Source organism: Coregonus clupeaformis, chromosome 2, assembly GCF_020615455.1.
Source record: "Coregonus clupeaformis isolate EN_2021a chromosome 2, ASM2061545v1, whole genome shotgun sequence".
In the NCBI taxonomy this organism is placed as follows: Eukaryota; Metazoa; Chordata; class Actinopteri; order Salmoniformes; family Salmonidae; genus Coregonus; species Coregonus clupeaformis.
In genome coordinates this window covers 40,466,003-40,481,699 of record NC_059193.1, presented here as the reverse complement: position 1 = coordinate 40,481,699, position 15,697 = coordinate 40,466,003, and the positions used below count along the sequence as shown (strand labels likewise).

Genomic DNA, 15,697 nt, shown 5'->3' with positions numbered 1-15,697 from the left:
CTCCTTTTTATATACAGTACATCAACAGATCATATTTATGATGGTTTTTCCTCATTCCTGATATGCTCCAATGCAGAAGTGCCCCACCTGCATGCTGTCATCATATATCTTTTCATGTGTACGTGTTGTCTGCCACAGGAAAAGTGTTAAGCAAGATGTTTTTCCTCTGTAAAGCTATCTGACCCTCGATAGCTTCACTCTGGCTCTGGTCCAAGTGTAATGAGGAAACGGTGGTCACTATATTTAGATCAGAGAAAGGGGAATTATAGGGAAATGACTCTTAGTTCCTGTCAAAACGGTGTGTTTGTCTTTGGGGAATAGTGACCTATTGTAGCAGAAGACATTGGCTAATGGCTATTTGACCTTTGTTGAACTAGGTTGTTATTGTCAGAAGTTGAAAGCCTTTAACCAGCAGAACTTTGGGGAAGGGTCTATCCTACGCACTCATTTGCATCTCAAAGTTAAATTGAACCAAGTTTGTTTTTGTGTCTGTTGGAACATGTGCATTTGATCCCGTGGCCACAGAACCTCTTCCCTCTCCTCTCCATCTTTGACCTCATCCTTCTCCTCTTTTCCACAGATCGTTTTGACCATCACTGCCCCTGGGTGGGCAACTGTGTGGGCAAGAGGAACTACCGCTACTTCTATCTGTTCACTCTGTCCCTGTCCCTGCTTACCATCTACATCTTCACCTTCGGCATCGTACACGTGGTGATGCGTGAGTACTGTTGTTCCTTCATAGTTTCGCTACATATGTGTCACTGTCAAGACCAGAGCAGAGTATAATAACAAAAGCAAATGTAGATTTAGGTCAGTTTCAGACTGACAGTACTTCAAGACGGTGTTTACAGATTGGTCGATAGGAAATTCACAGGTGTGCGGGAAACCGTCACTCTTGACTTGACAGTTGAGAGAATGTAATCGATCTGGAAGGGTGAGTGAGTGATGCGGACTAAATATGATGAAACAGAGACCTAGTTCAGCTGAGGCTTGACCGGAGCATGAAGGGACATGCAACAGTTACTGCCTGGATGACATGCACATACTCATACTCACACACTTCCCTTTGATTTGTTCCTATATGTGGGACTTTACAGACAGCGAGATGGCAGGGAAAGGGGCAGAGCATTTACAGTCAGGATAATTGGCTCCAGGCTTGTGATCTTAATTCAAGCAGCAGCATCGTTTATTCTTTTAATGTTGGAGTGAGTGAGTGAGGGGAATATTTCAGTGTACGTCTTGGAGCTTATTAGGAGTGTGTGTGTGTGTGCACGCTCTTATACAGTGCATTCGGAAAGTATTCAGACCCCTTGACTTTTTCCACATTTTGTTACGTTACAGCTTTATTCTAAAATTGATTAAATAAATACAAATTCTCTGCAATCTATACACAATGTGCATAATCACAAAGCGAAAACAGGTTAAAAAAATGTTTTTTTTATATATATAAATATACACAGAAATACCTTATTTACATACGTATTCAGACCTTTTGCTATGAGACTCCAAATTGAGCTCAGGTGCATCCTGTTTATATTTATCATCCTTGAGATGTTTCTACAACTTGATTGGAGTCCACCTGTGGTAAATTCAATTGACTGGAAATGATTTGGAAAGGCAAACACCGGTCAATAAAAAGGTCCCACAGTTGACAGTGCGTGTCAGAGCAAAAACCAAGCCATGAGATCGAAGGAATTGTCCGTAGAGCTCCGAGACAGGATTGTTTTCCTCTTTGTAATACATTTGCAAAAAATTTCAGAAAACTCGTTTTTGCTTTGTCATTATGGGGTATTGTGTGTAGATTAATGAGTTTTTTTGTTTGTTTTTTTAATCCATTTTAAAATAAGGCTGTAACGTAACAAAATGTGGAAAAAGTCAAGGGGTCTGAATACTTTCCGAATGCACTGTATGTGCTCCACAGAACCTTTAACTATGTGCTCTACAGGCTCGGTGGACTCCGGGTTTGTGAAGACACTGCAGGACACACCTGGGACATATCCTTTCAGTTCCACATAAATCCCATCTGTTTATTGACCCTTAGGGCCACTGTAGTTTACTTTTAAACCTAAAAGAAACAGACATTCATAATAATCATACCATACAGACATATCTTTGTTTTTATTGAGCCAAATCAAGTTAAATTGAGTTATAACCTGAATCGTCACTGGTGCATTTAACATCAAAGGCGATAATTAATCAGTAGTGATTGCAGTAACCTCATGTTCGACAAAGACCTATCCTTGACAGGTGGACTTTGAGAGCTTGTAATACTGTTAATTTATCTGTGCTGTTTCCTTAACCTGATGATCCCACTGTGCTGGAAGTGCTGGTGTGCTTCTTCACCTTGTGGTCAGTAGTGGGACTGACAGGCTTCCATTCTTATCTTATCTCCCTCAACCAGACCACCAATGAGGATGTGAGTATATCTATTCTCTACCATTCACTACTCCTACTACAGGGGCTGTGTCTCAACAGTTTAAACTGACTTCCTCTCCTCTTTTATCCAGCACTGGTGATTATGGAGATATGGAAGGACATTTTAGATTGACACAGCTGGTAGTCTCGGAAAACCCAGACCTAGGGCAACAGCACTAAGTCTGGGAATCATGAGGGATTCTCTTGGTAACTTCGAAAAGGGGAAAAATACATCCGGGAAGGGTCCTCCTCAGACAGACAACTCTCCCAACAAATCATGAGTTTGGGTAGGCGGGGTTTAAAATGCAGACAGGAATTGTGCTCGTGAAAAAGTCTTACCATAGCCTGTAGGCAGACATGCCAGAACGTCACGATTTGAAAACAACGTTTGCAGGCAAAACCTTTGCAGTAGTTTTATTAAAGGTTGATGCAAACTATCCACTTGCTAAATGCTCTTATTCAAGATACTATTTTGTGTCTGGGGATGTTTACGCTAGGGCAACAAGCGGATAAGGCAGTGACGTAAGAAAGCCGGATGTCCCAACTCTGACCTTTCCTCTATGCCAAACTGACGTTGTCTAAGTACAGGCGTGCATGCTGCAACATTGGTACATACTACACAGCCCGGACTCGAGTTAAAGTTTTTACATTACCACAGGTCTGGGATCAGATTAACCCTACCGCTAATCCTAACCTTAACCATAATGCAATAAGATCTGACCCTGTGTCAGTTGTAGGGAGCTGCTTCACTCCAGGGTTCTGTTTATATGCTAAAAGTGGAGTGCTAGCATGGCATGGCTTCACGTGGCTGGAAAGATAAATACACACTCAGGAGTGTGGTGTAAACACTCCAAAGTTCTACCACCAGTCAGCTGTCACCTTGGAAACCACACACACTTTTTTTTCTTTGCAGCCTTAGGAACTAAAAGGCTGGAATTCAATCAAATCCACCATGGCAATATTTACTCAGTCTTTTTTTCAAATGCTCACACAGACGACTTATTCTGATAAGTGAATGCAAGGCTGTGAGTGACATCTACCTGTACTAGTCGTAGGTTTTTATACAGTACCTAAGACCAGTGTGTGATTTTTATATAACCATGGGGAAAAAGCTTTACTGTGTAAATATGGCAATTCAAAGTTCAAGTTTGATTAATAACTACATAGCAGTCTGACATTCAAATCCATGGGTATTACATAAACAATAAATCATGAACAAGTTTTCAAAAGCGTATTGAATAGTGAGGGCAATTCCATAGTAAAAAAATTACAAAACCATTAAACAAAAATTTAACAAACCGTACAACTGCACAAGGACCACTTTCAACCATTTCCAATGAACATTTTACAAAAACACATTTACTTGAACAGTGCAGATATAAAGTTTTGTAACAGAATGATGGTAAAAGTCTCCCTCAGTTTGTGACCAAGTTTTCCAAAAACTCTGTTAAATATCTACTCTGAATTAAGATTCAAAGATGTCTGCAGAAAGAATGGGACGTAAAGCTATGATATGACACCTTGAGTTTGAAAAAATCTATTTTGGTTATTGAACTACAGTATGTGAAGTGGATTAACACCTGATAACAGAATGACTGTAACCGAATAGGTCCTGATCTGTACTATACAGAAATGCATCATTATGGATATGCGATGTATTCATTGATGTATCCTGAATAGGTACACAAAGGTACAAAAATGTAATTTCCTCCTTTGCATGTTTGGGTATTATTCGACACATTAGCTATTAATGAGCTATTTAGCTATTTAAAAGAAAAAATACACTCTTAGCTTTCATTTGACACCAAATTTGATGTGCTCTTATGAACTTCACGTTGGTGTTCGCAGCCAAAAGTACGCATGTGGGGTAGGTGCGCGTGCGGCGTGGAGGGCACCTTCAGATCTATGGTTGGGCTGGGGTGTATTCATTACGCCGATTCTGTTGCAAAACGTTTCTTAAACTAAAGTAAATGGAATGGGAGGGACCTAACTGAATGTGTCCTATATATATATATATATATATATATTTTGCAACTGTTTGGATTAATGATTACACCCCTGGTCTCTTTAGGGATAACATATGCTGCATCCTTTGTCTCCCTTAGCAAGATAACATGTGATCACATAAAACACTGGGACATTTGAATGTTAAGTGCAAGTACTCGATACATCAGGATCCGGATGCATACACATAGCCTTAGACTTAGGTTTGTGTCCCAAATGGCACCCTATTCCCTACATAGTGCACTACTTTTGACCAAGGGCCCATAGGGATATATAGGGATGCATCTTTAGAAATCGTATGCAGCTGGTCCCAGGGCTGGCCCTTGATCTTCACTGAGTTGACAAAACATTAAGGACACCTGCACTTTCCATGACAGACTGACCAGGTGAATCCAGGTGAAGACTATGATCCCTTATTGATGTCACCTGTGAAATCCACTTCAATCAGTGTAGATGAAGGGGAGGAGACAGGTTAAAGAAGGATTTTTAAGCATTGAGACAATTCAGCCATCAATCAATCAGGTGTATTTATAAAGCCCTTTTTCCATAAGCAGATGTCACAAAGTGCTTCTACAGAAACCAGCCTAAAACCCCAAACAGCAAGCAATGCAGATGTAGAAGCACGGTGGCTAGGAAAAAATTGTTAGAAAGGCAGGAACCTATGAAGAAACCTTCAGAGGAACCAGGCTCTGAGGGGTGGCCAGTCATCTTCTGGCTGTGCCGGGTGTAGATTATATGAGTACATGGCCATTAAGGCCAGATTGTTCTTCAAGACATGGATTGTGTATGTGTGCCGTTCAAAGGGGGAAATGGGCAAGACAAAAGATTGAAGTGCCTTTGAACGGGGTATGGTAATAGGCAAGAACTGCAACGCTGCTGGGTTTTTTATGTTCAACAGTTTCCCGTGTGTATCAATAATGGTCCACCACCCAAAGGACATCCAGCCAACTTGACACAACTGTGGGAAGCATTGGAGTAAACATGGGCCAGCATCCCTGTGGAAAGCTTTCGACACCTTGTAGAGTCCATGCCCCGACGAATTGAGGCTGTTCTGAGGGCAAAAGGAGGGGGTGCAACTCAATATTAGGAAGGTCTTTTTATTGTTTTGTACATTTAGTGTATATCTCAGAGGTCTAACCTCCTGAAAGGAGCTGTCTAGTATATTTCTGAACACCCCGAAGGATTTCTGTTTCCATTACATTCACCAGCAGGTAGGGTTGCAAAGGGAGGGTATATTACTGGAAACCTAAGTTTACCAGTAAACAACCAGAATTTTGGTAACGTTCAAGGTTTTTGGGGGAATTTTATCAGATGACATCAAGTGGCGTATTTGGGTACTTCAGATTATCACAGGTGTCTTTAATTATCTCTGGCCCTCTGTGTGGCCTTATCACCTGTAAAATATAGAAAATAATCAAATAAGATTATTTAAAAATGAAAAATATATAATGACAAAGCTGTAAAACATCATCCTAAATATAAACCATTTTATTTTACTATGTCTATAGGTCTATGTTGTAAATGTGTTGGTGCCAAACTGGTGGCAGTTGTGAAAAAAGTCAATAGCTAGTTTACCTGTGACAATATGCCCCGTATACATACATACATACATATTAACATACCTATGTTATACTTTTACCAGGAATTGTTCAATCCCTCACCCTGTGGGATTACAATCTAAAAATGGAACCGTACTTTTGAATAAGGTATAAGACCAGGGAAATTATTTTTGCAGGGGGAGGCAATACTGAATATACCCTCTTTTTTTTTTTTATGGTAACCAGACAGGCAGTGTCGGAGATCTATCTGTAAGGGCGTCGCGTTTGGCGGAAGCAGGGTTGGGGTCAATTCCATTCCAATTCAGTCAATTACAGAACTGAAATTACAATTACAATGTTCCTTGCTACAGTGCCTTCAGAAAGTATTCACACCCCTTGCCTTTTTCCACATTTTGTTCTAGCCTGAATTTAAAATGGATTAAATTGAGATTTTGTGCCACTGCTCTACACACAATACCCCACAATGTCAAAGTGGATTTAGTTTTTAGAAATCTTTACATACAGTGAGGGGGAAAAAGTATTTGATCCCCTGCTGATTTTGTATGTTTGCCCACTGACAAAGACATGATCAGTCTATAATTTTAATGGTAGGTTTATTTGAACAGTGAGAGACAGAATAACAACAACAAAAACCAGAAAAACGCATATTAAAAATGTTATGAATTGATTTGCATTTTAATGAGGGAAATAAGTATTTGACCCCTCTGCAAAACATGACTTAGTACTTGGTGGCAAAACCCTTGTTGGCAATCACAGAGGTCAGACGTTTCTTATAGTTGGCCACCAGGTTTGCACACATCTCAGGAGGGGTTTTGTTCCACTCCTCTTTGCAGATCTTCTCCAAGTCATTAAGGTTTTGAGGCTGACGTTTGGCAACTCGAACCTTCAGCTCCCTCCACAGATTTTCTATGGGATTAAGGTCTGGAGACTGGCTAGGCCACTCCAGGACCTTAAGATGCTTCTTCTTGAGCCACTCCTTTGTTGCCTTGGCCGTGTGTTTTGGGTCATTGTCATGCTGGAATACCCATCCACGACCCATTTTCAATGCCCTGGCTGAGGGAAGGAGGTTCTCACCCAAGATTTGACGGTACATGGCCCCGTCCATCGTCCCTTTGATGCGATGAAGTTGTCCTGTCCCCTTAGCAGAAAAACACCCCCAAAGCATAATGTTTCCACCTCCATGTTTGACGGTGGGGATGGTGTTCTTTGGGTCATAGGCAGCATTCCTCCTCCTCCAAACACGGCGAGTTGAGTTGATGGCAAAGAGCTCGATTTTGGTCTCATCTGACCACAACACTTTCACCCAGTTCTCCTCTGAATCATTCAGATGTTCATTGGCAAACTTCAGACGGCCCTGTATATGTGCTTTCTTGAGCAGGGGGACCTTGTGGGCGCTGCAGGATTTCAGTCCTTCACGGCGTAATGTGTTACCAATTGTTTTCTTGGTGACTATGGTCCCAGCTGCCTTGAGATCATTGACAAGATCCTCTTGTGTAGTTCTGGGCTGATTCTTCACCATTCTCATGATCATTGCAACTCCACGAGGTGAGATCTTGCATGGAGCCCCAGGCAGAGGGAGATTAACAGTTATTTTGTGTTTCTTCCATTTGCGAATAATCGCACCAACTGTTGTCACCCTCTCACCAAGCTGCTTGGCGATGGTCTTGTAGCCCATTCCAGCCTTGTGTAGGTCTACAATCTTGTCCCTGACATCCTTGGAGAGCTCTTTGGTCTTGGCCATGGTGAAGAGTTTGGAATCTGATTGATTGATTGCTTCTGTGGACAGGTGTCTTTTATACAGGTAACAAGCTGAGATTATGAGCACTCCCTTTAAGAGTGTGCTCCTAATCTCAGCTAGTTACCTGTATAAAGGACACCTGGGAGCCAGAAATCTTTCTGATTGAGAGGGGGTCAAATACTTATTTCCCTCATTAAAATGCAAATCAATTTATAACATTTTTGACATGTGTTTTTCTGGATTTTTTTGTTGTTATTCTGTCTCTCACTGTTCAATAAACCTACCATTAAAATTATAGACTGATCATTTCTTTGTCAGTGGGCAAATGTACAAAATCAGCAGGGGATCAAATACTTTTTTCCCTCACTGTATTCATAAAAAATATTAAACTGAAATGTCTTGAGTCAATAAGTATTCAGCCCCTTTCTTATGGCAAGCCTAAATACATTCAGGAGTAAAAATGTGCTTTACAAGTCTCATACTAACTTGCATGCACTCACTGTGTGCAATAATAATGGTTAACATTATTATTTTTAATGATTACCCCATCTCTGTACCCTACACATACAATTATCTGTAAGGTCCACCACTAGAGTAGTGAATTTCAAGCACAAAGACCAGGGGGGTTTTCCAATGCCTCACAAAGAAGGGCACCTATTGGTAAAGGAGACACTGAATATCCCTTTGAGCATGGTGAAGCTATTCATTATGCTTTGGATGGTGTATCAATACACCCAATCACTACAAAGACACAAGCATCCTTCCTAACTCTGTTGCCGGAGAGGAAGGAAACCTCTCAGGGATTTCACCAGTAGGCCAATGGTGATCTTAAAACAGTTACAGATTTTAATGGCTGTGATAGGAGAGAACTGAGGAGTGAAAAGAAGGAAGTCTGTACAGAATACAAATATTCCAAAACATGAATCCTGTTTGCAATAAGGCACTAAAGTAATACTGCAAAAACATTTGGCAAAGCAATTCACCTTTTGTCCTGAATAGAAAGCATTATGTTTGGGGCAAATCCAACACAACACATCACTGAGTACCACTCTAGATATTTTCAAGCATAGTGGTGGCTGCATCATGTTTTTTGTGTGCTTGTAATTTTTAAGGACTGGGAATGTGGAATGGAGCCAAGCACAGGCAAAATCCTAGAGGAAAACCTGGTTCAGTCTGCTTTCCAACAGACACTGGGAGGCATTCACCTTTCAGCAGGACAATAACCTAAAACTCAAGGCCAAATATACACTGAGTGACCTGGTTACAGTTTTGACTTAAAGTGCCTTGAATATCTATGGCAAGACTTGAAAATGGCTGTCTAGGAATTATCAACAACCAACTTGACAGAGCTTGAAGAGTTTAAAAATGATAAGTGGCAAATATTGTACAATCCAGGTGTGCAAAACTCAGAGATTTACCCAAAAAGGCTCACAGCTGTAATCCCTGCCAAAGATTATTCTAACATGTATTGACTCAGGGTGTTGAATACTTATCTAATCAAGTTATATTAGTGTTTTGTTATTCATTCATCTTTAAAATATGTTAGCATTTTTCTTCCACTTTGACATTACAGAGTATTCTGTGTAGATCGTTAAAAGTCACATGAAATGTGGAAAAAGTAAAGGGGTGTGAATCCTTTCTGAAGGCATCGTTCCTACTATTATCATTTTTTTTTTTTACCATTGACTGTATTTTGTGTTTCACAGATCAAAGGCTCGTGGTCGGGAAAGAACCGGGTGCAGAACCCCTACAGCCACAAGAACATCATCAATAACTGCTGTGAAGTGTTGTGTGGGCCTGCATACCCCAGGTACTGTACTGTACTGTAGGAGAACCAGCTGCCTTAACTGTGCTCCTAGGATTAACTAGTGTGGAAAATACTGTTTTTCATTGTTTTACCCTTTCTCCTCATGGTCTCGTTCTCACTTGAGCCTTCTTTATCTTCCTCTTGCTAACTTGTCTCTACTATTCTTCTTCTCTGTAGCCACCCTCTGTCCTCCTGCCCCTTCTGACCCTCCCTCGTCTCACTCTCACTTCTTTCAATCGCTCTCTTGTTCGCTTCGTCTCTAATATTATTCCTCTCTCATACTGTAGCCTCCCTTTTATCCTCCCACCTCCCTCCTTTCTCTCGTTCTCTCTGTCTCCGTCTCCTTTCTGTTCGGCGGTGAATAGGGTATTGTTGATGACTGACTGATTGTCTGTCTTCCCTTGGCAGTGTCTTGGACAGAAGAGGACTGACGCAGGATGATTTGCCTGTTCCCGCATCCACTGCCACCAAGAGCAATCCAGTGCCACAGACCACAGTAAGCCCACGCACGGAAATTTACTGTCTGGCACTAAAATGGTTTCAGCTTGCCAGACACAAAGCATTAGTACAGTGAACATGCATAAAAGATAGCCTAAATCAATTACATAGAGGGAGGAGAGCAAAGGAGGTGTACGGGGTGAACAATGTACTGTAGAGCAGAAAACGTTTTCCTTTTTTATAGAGATACTATTAATGTACTCAGCAGCTCACAGTTCTGTAGACATTTTGTGTCTGTACAGATGCCATTTTGTACTGGTGTCTAGTCTATCCTACTATAGCCATTTTGTGCCATCTACTGTTGCAATATTGTACCTCACTATGTCTGTAGCCATTTTGTGCCTCACTTTGTCAGTATATTTTTACTGGTGCAATATCTTGCCTTTTCACTTCCCCTGAATTCTAATACAGGGCAGCTATCAATAGTTTCTTGTCTTTGGCTACTATTAGTATCCTTCTTATTGTGCCATGTTCCCTCTGTAGAGAACTACAGCTCCACTCATCCCCAACGAGCACACCCCTGACGACGCCAAGCCCAGCATCGCAGACTTGGCCATCGCCCACGCAGAGAAAATAAGCCCCTCCCCCAAGGAGGAGAAGCCGCCCACTCCGCCCAAAGCCCCGGTCATTCCCAAATCACCACCCACTCCCACCAAAGTCCCGCCCCTGGCCTCACCTGAAACTGACGTGGAGGCCTCCATCATTATTGCCAAGGAGAAGGCGCTCTAGCTGTGTGGTGGGGGTGAAGACTCCTTCTTTGCGCCGCCCAAAGTCACAGCTTATCACTAAAACGCTCTGTCTGGACCTGTGAGGAGACACTTTAATCAACCTCTAAATGAGTGAAAAGCATCTGCCTGTAATGAGTGGGGAATGACTGTAAGGCTCTGACTCCCTGCTCTTTCCACCAGATATGCAGAGTTGGTGCCCACACCAAACCCTGCTTCCCCCCCCTAACTCAGTGACTGCAGGACTGCTTGATTGACATTCACACTCCAGAAGGGTGGGGGATTGGGGGTTGGTGGCTCAGCACCTTTCTCGTTCCCCTGAACATTGCATGGAAAAACACAGATGATGGGGAAACTGTGGGAAGAACTGCGATATCACTGGATGCAGATGACTGTATATCCCCGGGTAGTGTGAGGCTGAGGGTGTCCTAAAATATGCACCGTACCTAGACGTCTCTGGCTTATGGCTAACTGTAGACTCATTGATTTGTTAATTCTACTTTTTCTGTATTTTTGTTTTATAGCTGTGATGATTACTTTAAAATGTGAAAAAGCCAGTTCTAACATACTAGCTTTTGTGTTGTAAATCCTCTAACACATACACACTATTAGTCCGTTCTCATCTTCTCTTGTACTGAAGCACACCGTACAGGCCTCTATGCAATTAATGGGAAAGTTGGCAGTTTGGATAATGAGGATATAAGGATTGACAGCCGGTTGTAAGGTGTGTTTTAACAGTAAAACATAGTGGCGAAAGGAAACCCTTACCATCCTTTATGGTTGAGATAGAGGCAAGATCTCAGACACCATTTTGTCTCTCTTCCAGTAAGTGAAACTACCTGATTTACACTGATATTGCTGCATTTAGTTCTATCCTAATTAACATATCTGACTAGATTTGTTGAGATAAAGGTGCAGCCTCGGCTACCTTCCTTCCATTTTTATACTGTTATAGCAAAAGGTAAAATCTTCTGGAATGGTTGAAAGTCCACATTTTTGCAGACCGTTTGCAGGGGTACCCTCACAGAGTTCCTGTATCTAGCATTAGAAGTAGACACTTTGCCACTGTCCCAGAGTGTGTGACTGGGTAGGTGTGTGTTTTCAGTGTTGGGGGCATTTCAATTCAGTCAATTAAGAAAGTAAACTGAAATTCCTATTCCAAGTAAACAAAAAAAAAAAATAGGATTTTCTGTTTACCCTTTGACTCGACTGAATTTATAATGGGCACTCCAACGTGTGTGTGTGTGAGAGACAGAGAAGGCATGATTGCTGTTCACAGTAGACACTAGTTACAGTGCCTTATCAAGAAGCTGCACTATCACATGCAACTATAACTAAGGTTGTCTATCTACAGAGAGACCCTTAGACTCCAGTTCATGGCTCAGCACTCCAAATCGTACATGCAGACTGTCCAACGAGAAATAACATCACTTTTTATAAAGTTACCAATGAGACTTTGAGACTGCAAAATAAGAAGTAAAGCCATTGTTTAAATGTACATACTGTATGTAGGTGTTAAAAAAACTATTGGATCTATTGCTGATGAAAAGAGAAGATTCAGAGAAGAGACCCAGGTTGTCTCTGTTTTTGGAAAGTGCATGTGGCCAGTGTTAGATATTTGCCTGTAGATGAAGGCCTGCCCTGCTTCTTGCAAGTCGTGCAACTCCTGAATTTGTCCTCCTAGCTTCCACTGTCAACTTGGTGTCCTTGCTCCATGTCATGATCCACATCTTTTCACACATCTGTTAATTTCACACCAAATGGAGCAGAGGATTATGGGGGTTTGTGAGAGATGGGCAAGGTGGGTGAGAATTTCAGGTGCTTCAGAGACAACTCGAAGGGACAGGATTCACAAAGGGATAGTCAGTGAGAATGGCTTGCTTGACTGTTGGGTGATATGTTAAACTGATATTGGTTGGAGAGAGTTTGTAATACTCGTTGTGTTGTATGCAAGGCAGAGTAATTGTGATGTATACTTGTATAGAAACATTAGTATAATAGCTTTGACAGTGTCATTCAGCCTTTTCATATGCCCAAGATAATTGTCCCCCACGATGAAATCGGGGAGGGGACTGTAGATCTGTCTCCGTCCTTTCATTCGTACGTTAGTCACACGTGATATCTCAGACCGCACTGGGCCAATTTTGACGAAACTTGAGTGAATGATGCGTCATGCCATAGAGATCCGGTATTTACTAAATTACACTGATTGGCCCAAAGCGAAATGTTAGTCACACGCATTATCTCAATTGGCCCAAGTGAGGGCACTGCATAATTAGTGGGGAACGACATGTTTACTTTTGCCTTATTTAAATATGACCAGAACAGAATGATACTGAAATAATCTGATTTAATGAATGAAAAGGATTGCAGAGCTACTGTATATGTTGATTTCATTTCACAAAGATTCTCCTTTCCAGTGAAAAAGTGTATTTGAATTGGGAATGTGAGTAGGGGAGTTACTAGTTGTTTCCATCTAGGCCCTTGCAGTGTTTTTTTATCACTTTATTTTAAATCTGGAGTAGACTATCAAACAATCCAGTGAAGGTCATTGAAGGGATTATTTTAGGGAAGGAAAGATAAAAGCCAAATCCATATTAACTTGTGTAGTCTACAGAGTCTGTAAGGTTGCTTGTGCTGATGTGTAGGGTGAAGTTGCCCCTGATCTTTGGTCAGTTTAGAATTTTCCCCACCAATGATCTCTGCGTCCAGTATGAATGATGTTGGAGGTAGTTTCGCTAGGCAATGCTAACTAGAGTTAGCAACTTCCTTCAAACTGCACACAGAGACATAAAAATGGTATCCACGAGTTCATCTGACTTTGGGGAAGTAGATAAAGGGCGTCATTGCCTAAATCCCAAAGTATCCCTTTAAGGTTAGGATTGGTGAGGGGAAGACGATCCAACTGTAGATCTGTACCTAGGGGAAGTTTCACCCCGGAACTGCTGAGAATGTAAGCCGCCTTGTGAAATGGACAACAAATGGTTGTTTTAATCAAAGAGTGGTGTACATTATTTCCTGAATTTATGCGTGTGCATTGAGAAGGCCTTTCAGGAAATGTATTCTATTTTCTTTTTTTTTTAAATCTATTTTTGTCTTTCGGAGCAGTTGTTAGGCCTACCCTCAAACCAATCCTCCTATCAATTGAAGTAGAGTTTTTGTCCCTGAATAATATTAGGTTCTGACCAGTTGTTGTAAAAATTCTCTTTCAGTAGATAACTGTGCTGCTGCATTGCTGTCAATGAAAAGTGTGACTGTATTGGTGATTGTGATTAACAAATGAAAAAGGGAATGTTAAAGTTTAAGCTGGTTGAAAGATAATTGAACGGATCGGACCCTTGTACTATTAATGTTATCTCTATGGACATATAGTAATAGTCTATACAATGACTTGAGAAGTTTGGAATTGGTTATCTCAATGTTGAGTTAATGTTTGGATGTATGATTTTGATTTATAATGTGAAAATTACTCTACAAGGGTCTCCGATCTGAATGCTCTGATCTACATAAGACCGTACATAATGTATACAGTAGATACAAAACCACTGATGGAATTGTATTTGTTGACTTTGTTTAGTAATAACACTGTGATTACGTATATTTCATGATATTTCCCTCACTTCTTTTTACATGATTGATTGACGTGTCTGGTAATTAAAGGATATTGTATTATTATTATTGTTATTATTAATAATATTGTTTCTGAATTATTGCATGGAAAGGATTTTGACTGCAGACTGCCAAATAATATCTGTCAAATAATTTGCATACATGGAGGGACCAGGAAATCTGGCCACAATACAGACACAGTGGAAGGATAAGAGACATTTAAAAACCATGTGTAGACACAGAACCTTGAACAGATAGTAACTGGATCGTCTTGATCAGATCATGAAAACCACATGTTAATGCAAGGTGTAACCAGGGCTATGAATAGACATTATTTGACAAAGAGCATCAGAAAGATTAGAACCTGTGACCTTCTGGTCCCTATATCAGTGACGATTCACCCGCTATTCGTTTGGAGTGGATATCTAAGAAATGAAGGTGTGGCTACAGCTACCCCATATTCTGACCTAGACTTCATTCCCTAATAATTCCAGCACCTATATGCGTGAGGAAACCATGAATAAGGGGCTCTATTCAATCCACATTGCAGAAGTTCAGCTTTACAGCGTGACTGAAATTTAAAGGCAATGTTCCTGCTTTAGCGGAGACTGCATTCACGGTAAACGCTGCATATGTTGGCTAAATCGGAAAGTACCTTTTATATTTCTATCCTGGAATCTGTAATCCTTCAGATTTACAGATTGAATTGAGCCCAAGTTCGAGCGAACCTGACAGTTCCAAGCGGAAAAAGCATCTACTTTATTTTTTCAGATAGAATCTCCATGCACTGTAATTTATAAATTGATAAGCGCTAGGTAAATGAGTGATCCGTTTGGAGAAGGGGATTATTAATACACATAGCAATTGTTTTAGATTTTTCCTTATGATCCTTGGAGACTAATGTAAAAACCAGTCATGGAAGCACACTGAAAATCATATCAACATGACATGTATTGTGGCCCCTTTTCCACAGTGAAGTAGGCTATAAATCAGTGGAGGCTGGTGGGAGGATCTATAGGAGGATGGGCTCATTGTAATGGAATAGATGGAATGTTTGATGTGTTTGATAGTGTTCCATTTATTCCATTCCAGCCATTACAATGAGGCCGTCCTCCTATTCATGGGTTGCATGTTTCATCACAATATTGTTTTGAACGTTCTGTTGTGGAAATTCTACACATGGGACACTCAAAGTCAATCTTAAATTAATCATTTTTTATTAACGGTTAACTGGAGAGGTTCCAACAAACTTGATGCACCATAGTGAACGTCTGTCAGGAGCTCTACCGGGGCATGTTGTCATGTTATCATCTAATGAGACATGTTATCCTCGTCACCCTTG

At 40.9% G+C, this 15,697-nt stretch overlaps 1 protein-coding gene across 2 annotated transcripts in view; it reads left to right on the top strand.

Moving 5' to 3' along the window:
• zdhhc9 (zinc finger DHHC-type palmitoyltransferase 9) overlaps positions 1–14,421 on the top strand; it is a 48,207-nt gene extending 33,786 nt beyond the window's left edge. The window contains exons 4-9 of one of the 2 annotated variants that reach the window (XM_041842088.2): positions 581–718; positions 1,946–1,994; positions 2,314–2,416; positions 9,423–9,526; positions 9,932–10,019; positions 10,505–14,421. In XM_041842088.2, the coding sequence (XP_041698022.1) occupies positions 581–718; positions 1,946–1,994; positions 2,314–2,416; positions 9,423–9,526; positions 9,932–10,019; positions 10,505–10,750 (728 nt within the window). In that variant the 3' untranslated portion in view covers positions 10,751–14,421. Of the gene's footprint in view, positions 1–580; positions 719–1,921; positions 1,995–2,313; positions 2,417–9,422; positions 9,527–9,931; positions 10,020–10,504 lie in introns of both variants that reach the window. The other variant, XM_041842079.2, reaches the window with a different exon arrangement.
• Positions 14,422–15,697: the final 1,276 nt, after the last annotated feature.